The 25,331-nt window shown below is 35.8% G+C and overlaps 1 protein-coding gene across 3 annotated transcripts in view; it reads right to left on the reverse strand.

The window, feature by feature from the left end:
* The window catches only part of PCCA (propionyl-CoA carboxylase subunit alpha), a 492,766-nt gene that overhangs the window by 170,117 nt on the left and 297,318 nt on the right, over positions 1-25,331 (reverse strand). For all 3 annotated transcript variants that reach the window (XM_072622036.1, XM_072622038.1, XM_072622037.1), the window contains one exon: positions 660-762. In XM_072622036.1, the coding sequence (XP_072478137.1) occupies positions 660-762 (103 nt within the window). The remainder of the gene's footprint in view (positions 1-659; positions 763-25,331) is intronic.

Below are 25,331 nucleotides of genomic sequence, written 5' to 3' on the forward strand. Positions count from 1 at the left end.
CACTTAACCCTGTTTGCCTCAGTTTTCTCATCTGTAAAATGAACTGGAGAAAGAAATGGCAAACAAGTCCAGTATCATTGCCAAGAAAACCCCAACTGGGGTCATGAAGAGTCAGATCAACTGAAGCAATGAAACAACAATTTCCTATCAAAATGATAAAGATTAAATCTACCAGAGCACTTGTATAAAAACATCTTTCTCGGTACTTTTTTTACTGTATGCGAATGCCAGGTTTTAAAAATAACATGCATGCTATGGTATTCATACATTTGCAACTTGCTGTAAATGTTCACTACACGCTAGAATTAAAAAGGTTCATTCTGGATTCTATCCAAGGAGGACTTAGCTACTGATGTGCCAAAAGGCCGCCCTTGTAACACAGCAGTCTGATCTATAAGAAAGCTGTTAAATGACTGAGTACTGATTTTATCTGGGTTCTATGATTTATTTATTTATCTAAATACTCTGGTCTTCACAAAGGAAATTTGATTTCTCATTTAAGGAAAGAATAACCATGAGGAACCAACTTTGCAAAATATGAAACTTATGCATAACTATGCCAGGGAAGAGAAAGACAAAAATAAAAGTGAAAATTTTTAGAACTATAATTTTGACATAATCATTCATTATTACAGAATTATTAAAAAAATAAAACTTACACAAAATGTTGAACCACTATTGGATGCTATGATGGAATGGATTTCATCTCCTATTTTGATTGATAGATCCCAGTTTGCCATTTTGGGCTTAAGGATGGGAATTCTAAAAAAGAAAGGAAAGAAAAACAATATTTTCAGATTATTCCCTGTTTCATTAAATTGATCTCCCCTGCCTGGGTCTCTCCAAAAGTTTAAATTAAGTCAATGATAAAGAGTAAAAAATTACATATGAAAGTAGCTGTTAAAAAAAAAAAACCCACCCAATCCTATTTGTAAAGCAGTGCTAAAATTATAAATCAGCTATTTTATAAAAATATGTTCACAATAATAATATAATAAAAAAAATAACAAAAAAATATGTTCACAAGTTGCAACACATCTTCAACAAACAAAGTCTCTGGGATCCTAGGCTGACCAACAAAATAAAGATGGTATAAAATTCAAATTTATATAACACTTTAAAATTTGCAAAATACTCTCTTTTGATCACAAACAACCCTGCTAAGTAAATTGTGTATTCCTACCCCAATGGTACCAATGAGGAAACTGAGGCTCCAACTGGTTACGTAACTTAATCATGATTAAATAGCTAGAAAGTAACAGAGGATTTGAATTCAAACACCTTGAATCAAAATCTTGTGCTTTTTCAACTACATCATCCTACTACAAAAAAACGATCCTTTTATAGAGAAATGCATTTGATGTCCCAACTGAGGCAAAGAACTCATTTTCTCTAACCCTATGAGAGGAATGGAGACATTTGTGTGGCTCAATGGATAGAGTACTTGGTCTGGAGTCAGGAAGACCTGAGTTCAAATCCAGCCTCATAAACTTGCTAGCTATGTGACTTTGGGCAAGTCACTTAATCTGTTTGCCTTAACTCACTGGAAAAGGAAATGGCAAACCACTACAAGAATTTTTTCCAAGAAATTCTCATAGCCAGTAATGGCATGACATGGCCCTGAGGTTTCTGAGGAGTCAGACATGACTCAAGAGTAACAACAACAAATATGGGGAATAAGGACTCTCTGAACGACAAGACACTAGTGATGGGTGCTGAGGCCTGGAGCATGAGGACCTCAGGTGGGTAACTGAAGGTGGGAGGAGATCTGATGACTCAGGGGGAGATGAGATCAAGAGAAATAAACAACATAGGACTAGAACTATCTATTAAGTATAAACTTTTGAAAATAGGCCTGAGGCGGGTTCTCCTTTAACTTCACATCCTTTCTTTCATTTTTCATGTTTCAGGAATGGGTCTGTTTTCCTTCTTATTGCTTCAGATCCAGGTTTTATTTGCTTTCTATTTTAACACACTACTCTGTCCTACTTTTGCCTCCCTGTCAAATTTTAGAACCAAACAATGCATTGAATCATTTGGAAGTTATTAAGCAACATGTGCATGTTCTTTGTTAAAAGCAATGGGAAAGCGAGGGAGATAAGCCTTTTAATAGTTTTTTTTAGTTTGACTTCTACTTTTGTTTTTATCAGAGGATAACATAGCTGGAACCGTTCTCACAGAGATGAGAAATAGCCACATAGGCTCATTATTTTCCTGTAAGTTGCCTTTTTCAGCAATAAAAGCATCATCTGTTCTATATTTTTTGAATCTTCCCAATTTTTAAATATCTTCAAACTATACATATAACCAAGTGCCCTCAGAACTCTATTGTATTCAGCATGAACTTCTTTTCGGTTTGACCGAATCAATCTCTTCCAGATTTCATTCAATTCAACGTTTATTCAAATACCTGATGTAGTCAAGATGGGGGAGCAGAGGAAGCACTTCAGCCCAGCTCTTCCAACTCGCCCCTTCAAACAGCTTTAAAACAATACCTCAATTCAGATTCTTGAGTAGCACAGCCAACAAAAGGTCTAAGTGAGAAATTTCTCCAGCCCAAGACAACTTAAGAGGGTGAAAGGAAAGCTCTGTGACACCATGGAGAGCGCTGGTCCAGACTACACATCATAGCGACAGCAGCAGCAGCAACTTCAGATCAAAGGTAACAAGGGGATTAGAAACTGATCAGAACAAGATTACAAGATACTTCCGTGCTAGCACTGGGCACAGAACCAGGTGTTATTTGGCAATTCCACTGCTCACAAACACTTCCAGGACACAGCTCCAGGGCAGAGAGGAATACAAGCACTTGTGATTGCAAAGGAGCAAGGGCCTAAAGAGCAGCAGTGCCTATAGCTAAGCAGGGGCCCTTACTAGTTAAGGACCACAGCTCAGACCAGGAGAGCAAAGCTCACAATTTGCCAGGATAACACCACCTTGGAAGCTCTAAAAACTTATAAACGACCAGATTTTGCTGAGAAAACAGAAGTGCCAAAAAGCCTGAAGCTCACCCTTGGGTGAAGGAGAGAAAATTCAAAGTCAAGAAATGGACTGGGAAAATGAACCATCAACAACCACCAAAAAACCTCCCACAAAACCCTGAATATAAAAAGCTACTTTGGTGACAAGGAAGATCAAGATGCAAACTTAGAAGAAAACAACCTGATGAAACAGCTACAAGAAAAGTGTCAAAGAAAAATGCTAATTGGGTGCAAGGCCAAAAATAATTCCTGGAAAAACTAAAGAAAGAGCAAAAAAAAAGAAAAAAGATTTGAAAAATTAAATAACAGTTGTACAGGAAAACTGAGAAAAAGAAATGAGAACACTGCAAAAAAATCGTGAAAAAATAATTAACAGCTGGGTGCAAAAGAAAGAGGCACACACACATACATACACCTCAAGAAAATTAGACCTTGGGGGTGAGCTAAGATGGCAGAGTAGAAGGACTGATCTGCTCCAGCTCTCACCTCACAGTTCATAAAATACCCGTAAAAAATTATTCTAAACAACTTCTAGAGCAGCAGAAGCCACAAAATGACAGAGTGAAACAGATTTTCAGCCCAAGATAGCCTGGAACGCCGAAAGGAAAAGTCTATCATGCTAGGCTCAGAGCAGAGCAGAGCACAGCCCAGCCTGGGCCCCATGGCACAGACAGGACTGGTGCAGGCTTCAGGGCACAGAATCACAGGCAGCAGCTGCAGTTCCCAGATTTCTCAGCCTACAAATGCCAAAGACAACTTCAAAGGTGAGTAAGAAAGCTCTTTCATTGGGGTGATGGGGGAGCACAGTCAGTCCCCAGTCCTGGCCCCAGGGCTGCAATAGCCACTGCAGCAGCACAACCACTTTAGGAGCCCTCACCCTAAAGACCCTGGAGGAATCGAACAGCAGATCTCAGTCTCAGTCCTGAGTAAGGAGCAGCGCAGGTGTAGTAGAGCTGGAGGTGGCTGCGGAGAGGGAACTCTATTTGCAGTTCCAGAGCAGATAACAGTGCTTGTGGTTTCTCATAGGCCAGAGCACATGCCAGGAGAGGAGTAAACTCCTCTCCTTTGATTGCACCACCTTGGAAGAACTGAGAACTTACAAATCCCAGAGATATCTCAGAGAAGAGTTGCACAAAACCTCTGAAGCCTAGGGAAGTATACCCTCCACTTGACAAAGGACTCAAAAATCAAGGAACTGGCTGGGAAAATGCCCAAAAAAGGGGAAAAAAAAATAAGATTATAGAAGAGGACTTTCTTGGTGAACAGGTATTTTCCTCCACCCTTTCAGATGAGGAAAAACAAAACATACCATCAGAGGAAAACATCAAAGTCAAGGCTTCTACATCCAAAAAAGAAAAAATATGAAACGGTCTCAGGCCATAGAAGGGATAAAAAAAGATTTTGAAAATCAAGTAAGAGAGGTGGAGGAAAAACTGGAAAGAAAAATGAGAGTGATACAAATCAACAGCTTGCTAAAGGAGACCCAAAAAAATGCTGAAGAAAATTATACCTTTAAAAATAGACTAACTCAAATAGCAAAAGGGGATGAAAAAGCCAATGAGGAGGAGAATGCTTTAAAAAGCAGAATTAGCCAAATGGAAAAGGAGGTTCAAAAGGTCACTGAAGAAAATATTCTTTAAAAATTAGAATGGAGCAGATGGGTGCTAATGAGTTTATGAGAAACCAAGAAATTATAAAATAAAACCAAAAGAATGAAAAAAATAGAAGATAATGTAAAATATCTCATTGGAAAAACAATTGACCTGGAAAATAGATCCAGGAGAAATAATTTAAAAATTATTGGTCTATCTGAAAACCATGATTAAAAAAAAAAAAGCCTAGATAAAAATTCCAAGAAATTATCAAGAAAAACTGTCCTGATATTCTAGAACCAGAGGGTAAAATACAAATGGAAAGACATCACTGATCACCTCCTAAAGGAGATCCCAAAAGGAAAACTCCTAGGAATATTGTAGACAAATTCCAGAGTTCCCAGGTCAAGGAGAAAACATTAGAAGCAGCCAGAAAGAAATAATTAAAGTACTGCAGAAATATAATCAGCATAACACAGGATTTAGCACCTTCTACAGTAAGGGATCAAAAGGCTTGGAATATGATATTCCAGAGGTCAAAGGAGATAGGACCAAAACCAAGAATCACCTACCCAGCAAAACTAAGCATTCAGATTTTCCCTTCAAGGGAAAAAATGGAATTTCAATGAAATAGAGGACTTCCAAGCATTCATGTTGAAAAGATCAGAGCTGAATAGAAAATATGACTTTCAAATACCAAATTAAGAGAGACATGAAAAGGTAAACAGGAAAGAGAAGCCTTAAGGAACTCACTAAAGTTGAACTGTTTACATTCCTACACGGAATGATGTTAATTGTAACTCATGAGATCTTTTTCAGTATTAGGGTATTTATAGGGAATATATATGTAGGTATGTATGGGTATGTATGTAAGTGTATATTATATATGTGTAGGTATTGATATGTATGTATGTAGGTGTATATATATATACATACATACACACAGAGGGCACAGGGTGAGCTGAGCTGAATATGAAGGGAGAATACCTAAAGAAATAAAATTTACTGTTGAATGCAATGTACTAGGAGTAAGAGAAAGGACAAGGCAGAATGTAGCAAATCATTTCACATAAAAGAGGGAAGAAAAAGCTTTTACAATGGAGGGGAAAGGGGAGAGATGAAAGGAAATAAGTGGTATTTGGCTTAAGGAGGGAATAACACAGACTCAACTGGATATGGAAATCTATTTTACCCTGCAGGAAGGCAAGGGGGAAGGGGATAGGAGAGGGAAGATAGAAGGGACAGCAAATTGGGGAAAGGGATAATCAGAAGCAAACAGTATTGTGGGAGAACAGGTCAAGGGAGAGAATGGAATAAATGGAGGGCAGGATAGGACAGAGGGAAATGTGGTTAGTCTTTTACAACATAACTATTATGGAAGTGCTTTGCATTGTTGTACATGTATGACCAACATAGAATGGCTTGTTTTCTCAATGAGGGTGAGTGGGAAGGGAGGGAGAGAATATGGAGCTCAAAGCTTTGATAATGAATGTTAAAAATTGTTTTAGCATGCAACTGGAAATAAAGCTATACAGGCAACGGAGTATAGAAATCTATTTTGCCCTACAGGAAAACAGAGGGGAAAGGGGATGGAAGAAGGGTGGGTAATAGAAGGGACAACAGACTAAGGAAGGCTGGATGGGGTGCATGCTGTTTTGGGGTGGGGGTGGGGAGAGATAGGGAGAAAATTTTGAATTTGATTTCTTGTGGAAATGAATGTTGAGAACTGAAAAATAAATAAATTATATATTAAAAAGAAAAGAAAATTAGACCTTAAAAAGCACAATTGGCCAAATGGTAAGGAAGGTACAAAAGTGCACTGAAGAAAAGATCTCCTTGATAAAGGAGATATATAACTTCACTAATGAAAATAACTCCATAAAAAACAGAACTGGCTAAACAGAAAACGAGGTATAAAAGCTCACTGAAGAAAATAATTTTTTTAAAAAAATTACAATTAGCAAGTAGAAGTTAATGGCTCTATAAGACATCAATAAACGATAAAATAAAGTCAAAACAATAAAAAAATAGGAAAAAAATATGTGAGATCTCAAAAACAACCGACCTGGAAAACAGATTGAAAGAAAAATTAAGAAACTCAAAAACAAATACAGAAAAGCAGATATATTAAATGCATCCATCTCAGATTATGATGAAATAAAAATTATATTCAGTAAAGGGCCTTAGAAGCATAAATTAAAAAGTAATTGGAAACAAAATAATCTAATGGCAAAGAATGAGAGGGACGATGAACACATCATAGAATCAATTGGTAATTTCATTAAATATAATGATAGCAATGAGACAACATACAAAAATTTGTGGGATACAGCCAAAGAAATACCAGTGGGAAAAATTTATGTTTCTAAACTCCTACACCAGCAAAAAAAAAGGGGGGGGGGAGAGAGAATATTGTATGCAACAGCAGAAATATTGTAATGAAGATCAACTGTGAAAGATTTAGCTACTCTAATCAATACAATGATCCAAGACGACTCCCAAGGACTCCTGAAAACAATGCTATCCACATTCAGAGACAGAACCGATTAACTCTGAATGAGGACTGAAGCACGCTTCTTTCACTGGTTACTGTTCGTGCTTCTTTTTTTCCAACACGGCTAATGTGGAAGTGTCTTTTGCATGATTTCACACGTATAATTGATATTTTATTGCTTGCTTTCCCTACGGGGGGTGGGGGGGGGGACCAAGGACAGAATTGTGAGCTCAAAAATTTTAAGAATGAATGTTAAAATAAAGTATAATTATTTTCAAAACAATTTATTAAGTATCTGATATACGAAAGGCACCACGGTAGTCTAAACAGATAAACGGGACAAAAATGCACAATCTTGATCCATAATGATTTTATAACATGAGGAATGAGCAACAGGCACAAAATGAGAGGCAAATTAAAGATGAAAACAAACTATTTTAGATAAATCTGGAGTGAAAGAGATCACTTTCATCTGGGGAGATTGGGTAAGTCTTCATGGAAGAGCAGCACTTAAATTGGACCTTAAAGAGAAATCCAACAAGCAAACATGAAGAAGAGGGCTTCCAGGCAAGAAATATGAATACACAGATGTGGAGAATAGGCTGACTTCAGGAAACAAGCAACTGAAATTGACTAGAATAAATATTACGTGAAATGGAATGTATGGAAAGGTGGGCTGGAATTGTATTATACGAATTCCACACTAAGGCTATATTTTACCCTGTATGCAAGCATGGGTTACTAAAGACTTAGGAACAGACAAGTAACATTGTTGAGGGCTAGGATGGAGTGTGGTGGCAAGTTCAGGATAGAGCTTCCAGAAAACCTGTTCTCTGAGACTGTGCTCATTATCATCCAGAACTGCTCTCCAAGCTCCCCTGGATTTTGCTGTCTCCGTGAGATAAACAAGAGAACTACAGAATACAAGGGCTATGTAAAATAGATGATGCTCTTTAGGCTAACATTCTTTAAGACTTTAAGACAGGGCAAATTACTTGGACAGGGGACGAGTAGATTGTCAAACTTCTGTCTTTAAACACCCTGACCCCAGGATCAATAAATGGAGTTGTCCTATCTTTTCCCGCCTGCCTGTGTCTTTCTTCTTCATCAGTTTCACTGAGCCACGTGGGGACACTGGCAATCCGCCACATAACATAATCATGTATTTTTAGGAATATTTTATTAGCTGTGTGAAGGATTGTAGGTGGGAAAAATGGATACTAGGGAGACCAAATAAAAGACTAACATAATAGTCTAGAAAAGAGGTGATCTATCAATGAGGAAACAGGCAAACAGGGAAAAGTGACTTGTCCAGGGTCACTCAACTAGTAAGTGTCTGAGTCCAGACTTGAACTCAGGAAGATGAGTCTTCCTGACTCCATGCCCGTGCTCTCTCCACTGTGCTACACAGCTGCCCAAGAATTTATATAGCACTTACGGTATGCTAGGCACTTCACGAAGTTCTTTGTACATGATTACCTCATTTCACCCTTATAACAATCCTGAGGGGCCGATGTTACTATTATCCCCATTTTACAGTTGATAAAACTGAGGCATACAGAGGTCAAGTGACTGGCTGAGGGTCACATAGCTATTAAGCATCTGAGGCCAGATCTAAACACAGATCTTCTTAATTCCAGGCCTAGCACTTTGTCACATAGCTACACTGAGGGAGCAGAAATGAGGGAGGCCCCATATCCACTTCTTCACATAGTACTTAGGGTAGTGGTAGCTAAATCCAAATGTTTTAATTCTACTATCATCATAGATTCATTTAGCTCTGCCTCATTTTCCTTCCTTCCCAATCTCAACTCTGTGGTTAACCAGTTCAATATAACACTGACCTTCACTTTTAAATCCCCTGCCCTGTAGATTCTCATGGCCTGCCAAACTCTAACTGTGATTCACCTTCTTGGAAAGGAAGGAAATAAACATTTATATACCACATACTATGTACCAGACGTTGTGCTAAGCACTTGTATAAATAAACTCATTTAATCCTTACATGACCCTAGGAGGAAAGTGCTACTATTATCCTTATTTTACAGTTGAGGAAATTAAAGCAGACAGAGGCTAAGTGATTTGGCAAGGGTCACACAGCTAGCAAATGTCTGCTTTTACATTTGAACTCAAGTCTTTTTGACTCCAAGTCAAGAGTTCTATTCACTGCACTATAGCTGCTTGCTACTTGGAGGTCCACTAGATCAAAACTACTGTCATGATAATACAAAATGTTTTTATATCTTATTTTGTAAATATATATAGATATAACCATATCAACAAAAATTCAGGGGGTGGGGAATTTCTAATTTTTAAAAGTGTAAAGTAGTCCTGAGAGGGACAGTTATCTATATAGAGACACCTATTAGCTGTATGACCATGGGCAAGTCACTTAACCTTGTTGGCCTCGGTTTCCTCAACTGTAAAAAGAGTTGGGGAATTTAACAGCAAACCATTCCAGTTATCTTTGCCAAGAAAACCCTAAACAGGGTTACAAAGAGAGGCCGTGAAGAGTTGGACACAATTGAAAACCAACTGAACAAGTGAACCAACCATTACAACCTGGATATCACAAAGGTATCTGAAGCTTAACATGCTGAAAACAGAAAATATTCTTTTTTCTCTACCCCACACCCTGGCCCATACTTCTTCTCTAATTTGGTTTTCTTCCCTCCAGTGTCGCCCCACTCCAATATGTCCTCTACACAGCTGTGACAGGGATTTTCCTAAAGCATACATCTCACCACATCACTTCCCTACCAAAGAAACTCCAATGGCTCCATAATACTTCTGAGATCAAATGCAAACTTTTCCCTCTCATTTAAACCTTTCACATCTTAGGTTCAACCTACCTTTGCAGCCTTATTGTACATTACTCTTCTCTTACTCCCACCATCAGACAAACTGATCTTCCTGCAAGTTGGCACATAGAACACTCTATCACCCTTTTCTGTGTCACTGCAAAGGCTGTTGTTACCCATGACTGGAATGAATCCCTTTCAAAATCTATAGTTTCCTTCAAAACTCAGCTAAAGCATCACCTTTGATTCCTCCCAGTTCTCAGTGCTTCCCTTCAAAATGGTCATCTATAAAATGGTCAAAGGATATGAACAGTGAGTTTTCAGAGGAAGAAATTAAAGCTATCTATAGTCATATGAAAAAATACTCTAAATCACTATTGATTAGAGAGATGCAAATCAAAACAACTCTGAGGTACCACACCACACCTATCAGATTGGCTAACATGACAAAACAGGAAGATGATAAATCTTGGAGAAGATGTGGGAGAGTTGGAATACTAATTCATTGTTGGTGGAGCTGTGTGCTGATCCAACCATAATTCTGGAGAGCAATTTAGAACTATGTCCAAGGGGCTACAAAAATGTGCACACCCTCTAACCAAGCAATATCACTTCTATGACTGTATCCCAAAGAGATCATAAAAATGGAAAAATGTCCCACATGTACAAAAATATTTATATACCAGCTCTCTTTGTGGTGGCCAAAAACTGGAAATCAAGGGGATGCCCATCAACTGAGGAATGACTGAACAAGTTGTGGTATATGAATGTAATGGAATACTATTGTGCTATAAGAAATGATGAACAGGAAGATTTCAGAGAGGCCTGGAAGGACCTATAAGAACTGATGCTGAGTGAAAGGAGCAGAACCAGGAGAACTTTGTACACAACAACCACAGTGTGGGAGGAATTTTTCTGGTAGACTTAGCCCCTCACAGCAATGCAAGGACCTAAAAAATTCCCAATGGACTCTTGAGGCAAAAGTTGTTTCCACATCCAGAGAAAGAACTGTGGAATTGGATAGCAGAATGAAGCAGACCATTTTCTCTTGTGTTTTGTTTTGTTTTGTTTTCATGGTTTCTCCCATTCATTTTAATTTTTCTATGCAACGTGACTAAGGCAAAAATGTATTTAATAAGAATATATGTGTAGAACCTATATAAGACTGCATGCTGTCTTGGTGAGGGAGGGGGGATGGAGGGGGAAAGGTGGAGGAAGGAAGGGGAAAAAAATCTAAGATATACGGAAGTGACTGTAGAAAACTGAAAACATTTATTTTATCCAGTGGCTATAGTGGTGAAAAACTGAGAGCAAAATTTGTGCTAAATTACAGTCATGCTAGTTAATCATAATAGCCAGTATTTATAAAGCAATTTTAGGTTTCCAAGGTACTTTACACTTATCATTTCACTGATTCTCACACTCCTGTGAAGGACGTGCTATAATTATCCCTGTTCTACAGGTGAGTAAACTGAGCCTGAGGGAGACAGAGTGAATTTAGGATAAACGTAAAAGACTTCAAAATATATAATATGTTTTATACAAAAAATGCCAAAGGGGTATATAGCAGAGAAATTAACTAAATTCAATTAAACAAACATTATTCAGCAACCAAGTTTGTTCAAGGGTTAGGGAATCAGGAGAAATGGTTTTTAGTCCAGGTTCTGCCATCCTGAAAAAATTCCTTAACCCTTTTTGATCTTCAACTTCTTAATTAGTAAATGGGAGGGAGGGGGCTAAGAATAGATGATCAATACATTTTCTTTAACAAATTTTCCTTACTTTCCTTATGTAGATCTTTATGATTCTACAAAGTGGATAGTAATATTTTTTTAAAAAAAGCTACAGTAGGCTACAAATATAGTAGGTGAGTTAATTATAGTAAGATGGAAGAGGGAGCTAAAATCCAAAGAAAAAATTTTTATTTCTGACTCAAAATTTTGAAACATTTTAAATTTTAAAATATGCAACTAACAATTCTTCTTAGTGACAACAATAATGAAAATAACTAAGGTTACACTTAAATTGTCAGAGTATTAATAGTTAAATAAATCCATTCTAATCTGAACTAGTCTCAAAGTTGATTTTTATGAAATTCATTGCTGTCTTTTGTCCCAGAAGAAGGACAAGAAGGCTTGTGGGTTTGCTGCACTTCACACATCCCAAGAGCACTGACACAAAGAAAACTACGCTTCCTTTTCTTCAATAAGTTTGCAGGACTGCCATCTGATCAAAATTTAAATCCATGCAACTTATTGTTCGACTGCAAAGCTGACATCAATTAAACTAGTGTCTTTTCTATTCAGAAAAGAATGAAAGAAAGGAGCAAAATAAGAGAAACACAAGCAACTAACATAAACAGGCATTCACAAAAGCAAATCAAATAATAGTGCTTTAAGGCCTGTTCACTTTGATTGCCATCAGCCAATTGCTGTCGAAGAGTTCAATACAATTACAATTTTCTATCATTTGTGGTGAAAATCTGCCATCTGATTGTCACTGACAATGTAGTGAACTTTAGTAAATATCACTAGATTCTTTACTATCATAAATTTCTTTACATAAATATAAATTATTATACATTTAAAGAAATGTGACAATGCCTATTAAGTGCCATATTTTACAGTATATTGGGATAAATAATAAGAGACTTAACTCAAAGCAGGGTTTCCAATTACCAAGGATTATGAACATTTCAAAACCATATTATCTGACATTCAGTAAAGCTGGCTTTCAATTGTGCCATTATCTATCTCGCAATAAAATAACGTGAAATATTGACTTAAAACAATGATAATGACAAAGGGATCATTAAGAAATCCTTCATCATAACTTTCACAGCAGGTGGCCTATAAAATGATCAAGAATAATATGCTGGATTCTGTAGTCACTGAGGTCAGTTTCTGCATACAAATTTTTCCAGGAAGAAAAAGACCTTCAGAAAGTGGGCCATTCATCTGAACCAAGTTCAGAGAATTTCCAGCACTCTGAAAAGATATGTTATGCAAGCACATAGATGTATTCAGTGGGGGTAGACTGAACTAGCTACATGGAGACTACAAAGGAGCCCTCCCATGGCTCATGAATAAGTCGAGGAAATGATCAGAAAAAAAGAGAGAGATGTTTAGACAGATGGCCCACTTAAAATGCCTGGGACAGGGCATAAGCAATTTTAATGAAACTTTAGATCCAACATATGAATTGTTTTCTTATTTCTCCCCCCACCCCAATCTCAAAGAAGACAAACACAAATTCAGCAACTGATTGATGAGCCCATTTCATCATGTTAGGGTGGAAATGCCACACAATTTAAGTATTATTGATACAGTAAGTACATATAAAGAAAAATCCTTCATAGAACCTTCAGCTATCAGAATGAATATAAAAGAATGGAATGGATGGATAGATTAAAGGAATTCAAAACTGAAGTCTACTGCCAAATAAAACAGAAATCTAAGCCTTATTATCTTACTTTCAACACTCCAACATAAAAGTTTATCACTAGAAGAAAGATAAAAGCTGCGGTTTCAGAGAATCTCTTCATTGCTTAAAAAAATTAAAATAAAAAAATTACATGGAGGAGGCCTAAAATTCTGATTTTTATGCAGTTAAAAAGCTGCAGTATATATTCATGCTTCTACACGTGAGTGTGTATGTATATACACATAATATATATATATATATGCAGGCAAATATAGAAATATGATAGTATTTTTTCAAACATTATTACTCAGTCCTCCATAAAATATTAGATCAGTAAAATATTCAGAAAGTCACAGAAAATACCCAAGCTCAATATAAGTAACATTATACACCTCAGACAAAAGCTCTGACCTCCTTAACCTCAAACATCCCTGTCTAGTATCTATGACATTTCGATCTATACTTGAAAAAAAAAATGGTGCAATAGTTTTGGGTATTAGACTTTGGGTAGAGACAGTTTTTTTAAATCTGAGGGATGGAGAGTCCCTTTTAGCTAAGATGCTCCATGAACAACCTCATATATCTTATGAACAGAACAGTGGCAGCTTTCTCACTGTCTGACACACCTCTACGACCTACCACATGGTAGCCTGAGGACTGAAAGACAAATACCCTCCTTCCTCCCACTCTCCCAACCCCCAACTGAATTTTCAAAGGCTAGCTAATGATAAGACAGCACTGAAGTCACAGAAACATTAACTATCAGTAACTACAGAGAACAGCAAATATTCTAAAAACAAATAAATCAAAGTGAAAAGAATATAATATTGAACACATACGCATCCTAGATAAGTAACCAATGTTTTCCAAATAAATTAACAGATGACAGAAAATCTAAAAGAGTTTTCTTCTGATATGCATTATCTTCTGAATTGAGGATTCTTGGAGGTTAAAGGTGGAAGAGTCCTTAGAGATTATCTATTCCAACTTCTGATATTACAGAGAAGAAACTTGTGATACTTCTAGATGAAAAAGTAAACACTAAGCTTGAGAATGTATAGCAATGAGAGACAAATAATTAGTGAAAATGAAAATTTTGGTGAATGCATGTTTAAATGTCAACTTATAGATCAACATGCTAGTTAAGTGAGCACATCCAAGTGTCTACAAGAAGCCTCTGCCAGTCCTTGGTAATCTTCATGCCTTTTCTCTGAGAATGCCCCCTCCCAGTTTAGCTTGTATTTTATCTTGTTTGCATGTAATTGCTCGCATGTTGTGAGCTTCTTAAGAGTAGGCTTTGGTTTTTACTTTTCCTTGTATCTCTAGAGCTTAGCACAGTGCTTAATAAATGCTCATTGACTGACCATATTAGCAAAGGTAATATTCCAAAGTTAGGGGAAAAAAATACCTAGCCCTTTTGGTAAGTGACTCAATGTAAAATAATTCTTCTAGCCTACTTTATCTAAACAGCCTCACACCTCAGACCACATTTCACCTTCACATCTCATCCAGCACCTCCATCTTAGCCTCTCCCTCTTCATATCTTGTTTTGGGGACACTAATCAAATGAATAGCACCGTTGTTTCAGGAAAGGGCAGTCCAACTGACTGTCTGATGCATCATCTTACCATCCACATGACTTCTCCTGGACACTACTCCAGTATATATGCTGTCTTCCCTAATAGGACTAGAATGCCTTTACTAGCAATGACTCTCTCTCTCTCTGCCTCTCTCTCTCTCTCTCTCTCTCTGTCTCTCTCCCTTTCTCTATCTCTCTCTCCCTTTCTCTATCTTTCTCTCCCTTTCTCTTTCTCTCTCTCTCTCTCCCTCCCTCCCTCTCTCTCTTTCTCTCTCTCTCTCTCTGTCTCTCTCTCTCTCTCTCTCTGTCTCTGTCTCTCTCTCTCTCTCTCTCTCTCTCTCTCTCTCTCTCTCTCTCATGGTTGCTTCCCCAGAACATAACAGTGTCTGGCAAATAATAAGGATTTATTAAATCCTTCTTGATTGACTAAAGAAAGAAAAATTATTATCTGAAGTAGCAATATTGAAGGTATTTTAAATTTATTAACTGATACTAGACCATTTTACTTTTGCAAAATATCATATAATAATCCTGAACTACATTTTACTTAAACAATTGAGACTAATACACAGAGTAGGCAAACATACAAAATATCTCTCAAAATAAGTATAAAATATTACTAGTATTAGTAAATACATCAGGAATAAAATATATTTAAAATATAATAAACATAGTCTAATAAAATTGATGAGGGTTGGAAGGGGGGAGGTGAGATCCCCTCCCCAAAGACTAGAGTACCAGGGGCAGGTCTCCTGGAATGAATTCGCAGACTCAAGCATTCCTGAACTCAAGGTGATAAAGATTTATTACATTCTTCAGTGGGCAAGAGTTCTTAGGGAACCTGCCATCACAGAGGGGTAAAGCTAAAGTTTATATAGGATATTCTATAGTATAACATGTGCCAAGACTGCTGATTAAGGGCAGGACTAGGGAGTGGTTGGTTCTTAAAGGAACATGCACTTTTGGTATCTACTACACAAGTATTTTACCCAGAGTTCATCAGGAAATAGCCCAAGTGAGGGCTACATGGAGGTGTGGTTTTAGGCCTAAAACTTCATTAAGTCAACTAACGATCAGAACTGATGAAGTAATACCAGGCTGCTCTCATCAATGTCTTGTTAGACAAGATACATGTAGGGGAGGTATACATATGTCTAATTCTAAGATACATATGATTGGTCAGAGAATAGTAAATGTCATTATGGCCCAGTACACAAGCAGATCAGTCAGTACACAACTGACTCAAAGTAATAAATTGTATAGTTGTAGCTGGCTACCAAAGCAAGAAGGGAGACAATGGGTTTTGCTGGGGCAGGCTTTTCTTGAGCTAGGGAGAAACGGCTGGGATGGTCTTTTGGGGCTAAGGAGAAATGTGATTTTTGAAAGAAATGTGATTTTAGAATTAGGGTCCAAGCACAGGCACCCAAGCACCCTATCAAAATCAATCACCTTAGTTACTGTGCATTTTCAGGCACAATAAATTTTTAATTAAATCAAAAGAATTTAGTTTTATTTTCAAAATTAGTGACAAATGCCTCACTAATAAAGAATCATAGACTCAAGCACAAGTTATTTTAGAGATTGTCCAATCCAACCCCTATATTTTATACGGGGAAACAGGCTAGCAAGCTTAAATGATCCAACTAAAGACATGGTATGCAACAGAAAATATCTGTAAATTAATGATCAGGAAATACCAGAGAAGATGACAAGGCTCCACAAGAAGAAAACAAAGACAAAGAAGACAAAAGAAAGCTCAACAAAAACAGAACCATTGAGCTGGCTCCTTAATGCCATCCTGTCTGTCATCAAAGACAATGTGTAATTTTATTCAACTTTACCTTCAGTACCTAACAAACGACAGGTATATTAGCAAAATTTTGTTGCTCTAAAGAAAGTCTTCTGGTTCATAAGATTTTAAGTACCAAAGGTCAACATAAGAATCTATTACAAAATGATGACTGTCTTAAGAATAGTATCAAATTAATAAAACATTATTCATTATAGTTATAACAAATGTGAGTGCTTTAAGATATCAATAATGATGTGTAAAATTCATGTTTTAGAATAATGTGAAAATCCTAATAATATTATATATTTTTGTTCACACATTAAAATGGTACAGTTTGTGATAATAACGTGAACCACACGGTTAAACTCATCAAAGAGCCACTTGAAACAGAATAAAATGCAATAGCAACAAAAGTAGTTTTTTTTTGTTGCAGTAGCAACAAAAAAATAACAATATAACCCAAATAATACTGATTTGTATTTTCTAAGTAAATATATAGCTCTTGGCGGTTTCTCTTTGAGAAAGATGTGAACTACAGGTCAAAATTCATGCAACGACATCTTGCTCTAAAGCCAGCCAAATAAGATATTTCACTAAAATCCACGAAAATCATTCTTTTTATGATCATCTATTATGGGAGGAAAAATGGTTTGTGGATCAAGTGCTAGACCTGGAGTCAAGAAGGCAGGTTGAAAGAACACCTTGGACACTAGCATTGGGATCAAAGGCAAGTCACATAACCTCTCTGATTCTTATGCAATTCTTTAAGCCAGGTGGACACTGCAGAGACCTCTGGACCTGGACTCAAGAAAACCTAAGTTCAAATCCAGCCTCAAACAGTATCTGTGGGACTCTGAGCAAGTCACTTAACTTCTGACTACCTTAGTTTCCTCACCTGTAAAGTAGGAATCAAAATAATCCCCATATTCCAGGGTTGTTGTGAGAGTAAAATGAGAAAATATAAAGCATTTTGAAAGTCTTAAAGGTGCTATGTAAGTTTAATTTAAGATTTTAAGTTAAAGATAATATAATAAGTTATCATTGTCTAGTAGGCTGAAATAATATGATTAACTCATATTTCTATCCTCCACAGCAAACTTCTACGACAGCTGGTATAAGTATTCTTATGTTTATTTTGTCAATTAGGAAACTGGGACACAGATGTTAGTCAGTCAATAAACGTTTGTGAAGTTTAATCCACACAGCCAGGCAATACACAAAATCCTAGGGATGCAAAGAAAGGCAAAAAACAAACAACTATGTACAGAGAAGATATGTAATGAGCCAATGGAAGATAACCTCAGAGGGAAGGCACTCATCAGCAATGATGCAACTAGGAAAGGAGGCTAGCAGAAGGTGGGATTTGGGCTGGGTCTTGAAGGAATGCAGAGAAATCATCAGACAGAGATGCATGGCATGAGGACAGCCAGTTAATGGGAACAAAGTCAGGACATTAAGGTCATGGGAAAGGAACAGAAAGAAGGTCAATTTTGTAGGAGTGAAGCAAAATGTAAGAAGGGGACAGACTGAAGACTCCACTGCGCAGGCAGCTGGGGGGCAGCGTGAATGGAATAGTGGACTTGGAGTCAGAAAAACACTTTGTTCCAATCCTGCCTCAGGTATTTGCTGGCTGTGTGACCCTGGAGAGGTCACATTAATTTCTTTAGACTTCATTTATAAACTGGGAATAATAATAGTACCTAACAGATAACAATTATAAAATGCTTGGCAAAGCTTAAAGCACGACATAAATGCTAGAGGAGGATGATGATGATATCAATGTTAAAGCATTTTATACTTGACCTTGGAGATAAAACGGAGCCTCTGGAATTTATTTGCAAGTTGAGGAAATTATCTTTGGTAGCTGAATGGAGGATGGATTAATTGGTATGAGGAAAGACTTGAGGAAAGGAGACCAACCAAAGATCTATTACAATAGGGGAGGTATCAGGTGATGAGAAACCACAAGGTATTGGCTACGTGAGTAGTGCAAGGGAGACACAATACAAGGGTCATATATTGGTGAATATCACTGCTGAAAAAGTTTAGCTTTGGGATTGGTAACAAAGAACTCTAAAGTTTGTAAGAGAATTTCGTATAAACTACATTACCTAATTTATCAATGCTGTGCTAAATAAAGAAGAGTAAGGAAGACATTTATGGTCAGATGATGTTATAAAGCCCATCACATTAGTACCAATCCTCACAGGGACATGGGCAAAAAATAGGACGGGCTCACATAATAGTTGAATCTACTTTGAGATGAATGAAAAACCCAAAAGACAGAGTTTCTGGGTAATTAATAATCAATTTATTAATTAGACTAGCTGATAATAAAGTGATGATCAGCGGTTTCTCTTGGTAACCAAAGACCAAACCATAGAAGTCCCTGAATACTTAAGTGCCTTTGGAAAAGAAGGTGCCCTGACAGATTAAAATCAGCCTTGACTGCTGAGCAATTAATGAGGGGATGGACATATTAATGAGAAGGTGGGCTAAAAGTCTTCAGTTCCTCCAGATAAGAACATGAATTGATCATGAGACTCAGCCACCTCCAACAACCTAAACAAAAAACATTCACCTCTACCCAGACCACTCTGGTTGATTTTCTCCTTTATAAGCTAGATTCCCCTAGATTCCAATGGACGAGTACAATGACATGGGCTTATTTCCTAAGAATTTTTCCCAAGAATTCACCCAAATTAGTTTCTGTTTACACTAAACAGAAGTAAGGTCTTCCAGTTGGGTGAGGTGCTCCCCAAAATCACAGAGCAGGTACACAGAGGATTTGGGCAATCTCATCAATCAGCAATATTGTTCAGAGACTCCCTGGTCCCTTAATGAGGAAACAGAAAGGGAAAAAATCTCAATCCTAATTTAATAATTGGCTATTAGTATGATAGAAAAATAATCACTTCTTTCAACTTCAAAACTATTCAAATGGTTATTAAGCAGTTGGCAGTTTACCCCACTTGTTTATTTTTGACAATAGTGATCAACCAACTGACAAGCATTTCTTAAGGCACCACTGTGCTGGTGATAAAAAGGCAAAAAGTCTCTATCTTAAAGAAGCCTTATTCCATAACTGTTTTAAGTGAAAATTACTAACTGCTCCAAATGGGAACTGCAGAGAAATAAACACTATAAAGGGTCAACATGATCTCAAAAAGACATTCAAGGGAAACAAATTTAATAAAAGTAAGATATTCTAAGAAAATGTATATTCCTTTTTGGCTTAGTTTCCATGTTTGTAAAAGGCCATAAAAATCTATTTGCAGGAACATGCTTATATTATCAGCTGCTAATTAGAAAGATGAGGGACAGAGGTAGTTGTGGAAGGAATGGAATTGGTAAAAAAAAAAAAAATTAAATTTGTGGGTCTAAACTTCTACATAAGTTAACCCCTCCAAAAAATATTCTCTTAAACTATGAAAAAAAATTAAGTTGTCTTGACTAAAATATGCTGACTTGTCTCATAAATCTTTTTGCAAATATTTCCTGAATTCATAAAGTAAAGCAGAAGACATGTTTATATCATTTCTTTTGGGATATATCTTATTCCTCTAATGGATTGTAAACTCCATGTGGGCATGGAGTATATCCCATTCATTTTCATGATATGTCACAGTGCTTTCCTATGAGATACTTAATGAACAGTTCACAATCCTGAGGTTAAAAAAAGAAAGACTAGCAAAGCTATAGCAAAAAAAATTCCCCTCAGTAAATAAAGCTATGCAAAGAAATATTTTGCTATCAAGATTATAAAGGATATCATTACAAAAAGATTTGGAGTCATCCACAAGGAAGATGACCACTAGTTGCACATGAGCTACACAGACAGCTGACAATACTGTGCTAAGCAAAACCAGAAGTTCTAATGAAAAACAATTCATAAACAAGATAATGAACAGATAACAGTATGGTTTGGTAGTAGTAAAATGAGGAAAGGCAGTTTGAGTAAATAGGAACAGTCTGTCGGAGGGCCTTTTCTTTCCTATAGCTGAACAAGAAGAACTGAGTGTAGGCACTCAGGAGGAAAAAGACACTTAAAGAAGCTATAGAATGTTATTAGGATGTTGTTGTTCACAATTATAGTGATTAGAAAATATGTGATAAAAATTAAAGATACTAATAAAATAGATATTTAGAAAGAAATAAGATGACACTGATTTGAAGTGAGGTTGTGCCATTAAAGACTCTTTTGTTCCAATGTTTGAAAATTGTCTTTGCATTTATTTTTTCTTTTAAAAACAACAGCTATGAAAAAATAAAATAACAGTTTTGAAGGTAGAAAAAACATGAAGGAAAAATATCTAATTCTAATCATCTATATTTATTTCATCTCTATGAGTTACATTTTATTATTAAATGAGTTATTTTAATACAGACTAATAACAATGTTTCCTAATAAATCTAAATTGAAAGCCAAAAAGAGACAAATCTTTAAGGAGGGTAGGGAAAAATCTGTCTGAACTCTGGTATCATTGGTAACAGTTTATGGGAATTGCTACAGTTAATGAGTTTGATGCACAGAAATATAATTAACACATAGGTTGTGCAATTATGATACAAACATTGGAGATGCCTTCAGAGGAAAAACGTTGCCGTAATCTACAAAGAACTGCCTTGTATATACCTATTCGTCTAGTGCTTTACTAATAATTTGGTATCTGAACAGATCTTTTGACATTTTGTTTTAAACATAACAATACCCTTTACTAAATCTTGACTCTGAAATCGGAAACTTTATTACCCTATAAAACATATCCATAGTTCAAAGTATTTAAAGGGGTTAAACAAAATGCAAACATTTAATGCAACATTAAGCATGTGAAATAAAAACTTGATTGCCTAAAGAAAGCATGCTATGCTGTTACCCTGGTGACAGGTTAAAAAAAAGGGATTGTGAGCTGAATAGCTGTATGATATGAAATTAAAATGTTTCACATTGAACAATCCAAAATGAATTGGGAAAGGTTAGAGTAGAGGAGAGAGAAATCAATTCTCCAATGGCAATGGTGAATGGGAAAGAAGTATGAATAGGATTTGCCAGTGGGGTGCAACAGCTGCCAAATATCCTGCAGCCAAAGAATTACAATAATACTGATGAAGTGTGCAAGAGCTTTTGGAATCATTGCAGGGAACAGAGAAATACTTCTACAATAATGAGGCTATTCTATTTCCCATACAGTTTCTTTAAAAATATCACAGTGAAGAAAAATATTTTAAAAGGTAATACTCAGCAACAAACATGTAAATTTGCCATCTTATCCACTTAACTAATGTTTTGTCCGTAACTAAACATGGATTTCAAAAATCAGAGAAACCATTGTGATATGGGAGAAGTGAAAATAAAAGAATACACATATCAAAACAGAAGCCACGCTTAAGAGATGACTGAATTAATGTTTTCTCTATTCTTGCTGTTTGGGGGCTATTTATTCGTTAAAATCAAGGTAGCTATTTATTTCAAAAGACAAAGTACGGACATATGTATTTATAAGTACATACGTACCCCACCCCTAAGTGCTTTTTATTGTTTGCAATACAATCATTTTGCATTCACCAATATTCCTGATATAAACATAGCAGCACATTGAAGAACAAACATGTAGCATAAGATATTCATTTTCACTATGATAGAAATATAAGTTTTAGTTTTATGTCTAATTTTGTAATTCCAAAAATAGCTTACAGAAAGACCTTCACAAGTAACATTTATTGTCATGAAAAAATTTTTAACGTTTCTTTTTTTCCTTTCCTTTCCTTTCAATGATTAAAAATTTATTACAGAACTTTGAACTTATACTACCAGAGGGGAAATTAATGATAGGTATGTGAACAGCAAACCTAGGAACTGGGAAAATACAGCTTTATGAAGAAACCAAATAAAATAGAAGGTCTAAGCATAAATTCACAAGAAGTATACTTATCTTCCTCTTTTCATTTATATAACATTGAAGGGTTATATATTGGTTCTCTATGTATATGGCATTTGACATGTTTTCCTGGATAGGCACAGGGAGCAACATTTGCACCCTTACAACCACAGCACTTCCCAATAAATAATAATGATGATGCTGATGATGATAATAGCTGGTATTTATATGCCAGCTGAAAGACTGTTAAAGCACTTTTTATAAACTACCCTCATTTAATCTTCACAGCATAAGGTTGATCCATGAGGTATTATGTACTCATGTCAAAGCCAAGCAGCTTAAACATGGTCACATAGCCAGGGAGTGTCAGATGTGAGATCTGAACTCCAGTCTTCCTAACTCCAAGTGTAGCCTTCCATTGGTGGTGTTGCTGCTGTTTTTAAAGGCAATGCTACTATTATTATTCGATTGTTTAGAGATTTAAGGTTATTTAGCATTTATGTTCTGTGAGACTACCAAAAGAGAAATAAGGAGTGAAAGGTGGGGACAAGAAAGTGGAAGAAACCAGATCAATCATTCTTTTCATAGAATCTGTAGTTTGCCATGCCCACCACTATAAAAATCTCACAAATTTAACCTTTTGTGATCTTCCCCTACAAATTTCTATATTTTTGAAATAAATAAGTTCCTTGGAGAAGAAAGTTTATTAGTAACAGGAATGTTTTAAAATATATAAACAGGTCCTTTACCAAAATGCTGTTTCCCCCTACCCCCACCCAAAAAAAAGAAAAAAGGAAGGTTTTGTTTCAGCTTAGGTTTAAGTACTAAGCCAAAAGGGGAGATAACATGGAGTAGAGGATAGAAACTGGGGAGTGACCATGGGCTAAGGCACTTACAAACTCTGAGTTTCAATTTCGTCAGCTGTAGAATGGGGATGACAATAATATCTCCAGCAGTGCACTTTCATAGGGGTGTTTCTCATGGGACTCAAATGAGAAAATATATGTATGGTACTATGAGAATAAGTTTTTATTATTAAATAAGAGTACTGAGTATTTGAAAGAATAATATCTACTACCCAACAAGAATATCAAAATTCATACCATATAAAAATTAGAAGAGAATCAGATCAGTTAATATAGCTATGTCTAAGAGAGAATTTTTAAATTAAAAACCATTTTAATTTTATTTAAATTTTAACCAAACAATAGATAAAGGCAATCACAAAAGATAAAATGGATTGTTTAGATAATATTAAATTTAAGAGCTTTTGCACAAACAAACTAAATGTAACAATGATAAAAACAATCTGCTGATTGGGAAAAATCATATCAAGTAAATATCTTTGATAAGAATCTGATTTTTAGATATAAAAGAAAGATGAATATATAAGAACAAATGTCATTTCACAAAGCATTAGTGGTCAAAGAATATAAACAAACTTCTTTAAGCAACTGTAAACTAATAATAGTATGATAAAAGCTATTAAAAATGCCTAATATTTAGAGCAATGTAAATCAAAATAATTACAACAAACTCATATTAGCAATGGGAACAGTAAACAGTGAAAGGTTATATAAATTCAGGCACACTAATAAACTTTTGATAAGTTGGTCCAAAAGATTCTAGAAAGTAATTTGTAATTCATTAGCGAAGGGAGTGATTAAAGTGTCCATACCTCTTAATCTAGAAGTCCAATCCTGGCCATACACATCAAAATTAAAAAAAATAAAAAATAAAAAAAAAAAGGAAAGAATGTTCTATGCACACAAAAATATTTATAGCAGGAATTCTGTACCAAAGAAATAGATCTAAAACACAGGTCTATTGTGGAATGGTTAAAAACAGAAACAAAAACAAAACAACTTGTGGTACAAGAATGTAACAGAATATTACTGAACCTCAAGAAACAACAAATATGAAGAACACAGAAAAGAATGGGGAAATTTATGTGAAATAAAGAAATGGGAAACAGTGAAAAGAATGTTGGATACTTAGTACAAGATCTGGGTCAAATATGAACTTTACCAAGGACTAAGAATGCGCTTTGGAAAAGTCACTTATCCCCTGAGCCACTTTCCCCAACTATAAAACAAGGAGATTGATCTAAAAATAAAGTCTTTTAAGTTTTTTTTTCCAGCCCTAAATCTTTTATCCCTTGATCCTGTTACATAGTTACATAGTTATAACAATGCAAATAGAAAAAAAATTTTAAGGAAACTGAATGTTGTTGAATTGTAATGATCAGGCTTGGACATTAAAAAAATGAGAAAATTAACCTTCCTCCATTCAATGGAGAAGTGAGGGTCTATGGGAGCAGAATACTACTTATGAATATTGCTGTCAGGCACTGTAGGATGAGCTGGATAGTTTTATGGAACTATATTTTTGTTTCATTCCTCTTCATTTTATTCATTGTTATAAGGGAGTCAGGACTTTCTGGAACAAGAGAAGGATATAATCAGAAATGAAGATGATGTGAAAACAAAACATTTAATTTTTTAAAGAAAGGAAAAAAAATATTATCCAGTTTTGTAGTCAAAGATTTATAGAGCCAAAAGAACTATTCAGAGATATATTGTCTTACCCTCTAATTTTAAGGATGAGAAAACAGAGGCCTATAGATGAAATGAATAAATAAGAATATTTTAGAAGTTAATATTAAATTTAAAAGTATCAACAAAACATAAAGATATATTACATGTTCTCTCTCTCTCACACACCCACACCCACACATACACACCCCCCACACACACCACCACCACCACCACCACCACCACCAAATTAATT

This window comes from Notamacropus eugenii, chromosome 6 (genome assembly GCF_028372415.1).
Source record: "Notamacropus eugenii isolate mMacEug1 chromosome 6, mMacEug1.pri_v2, whole genome shotgun sequence".
Taxonomy (NCBI): domain Eukaryota; kingdom Metazoa; phylum Chordata; class Mammalia; order Diprotodontia; family Macropodidae; genus Notamacropus; species Notamacropus eugenii.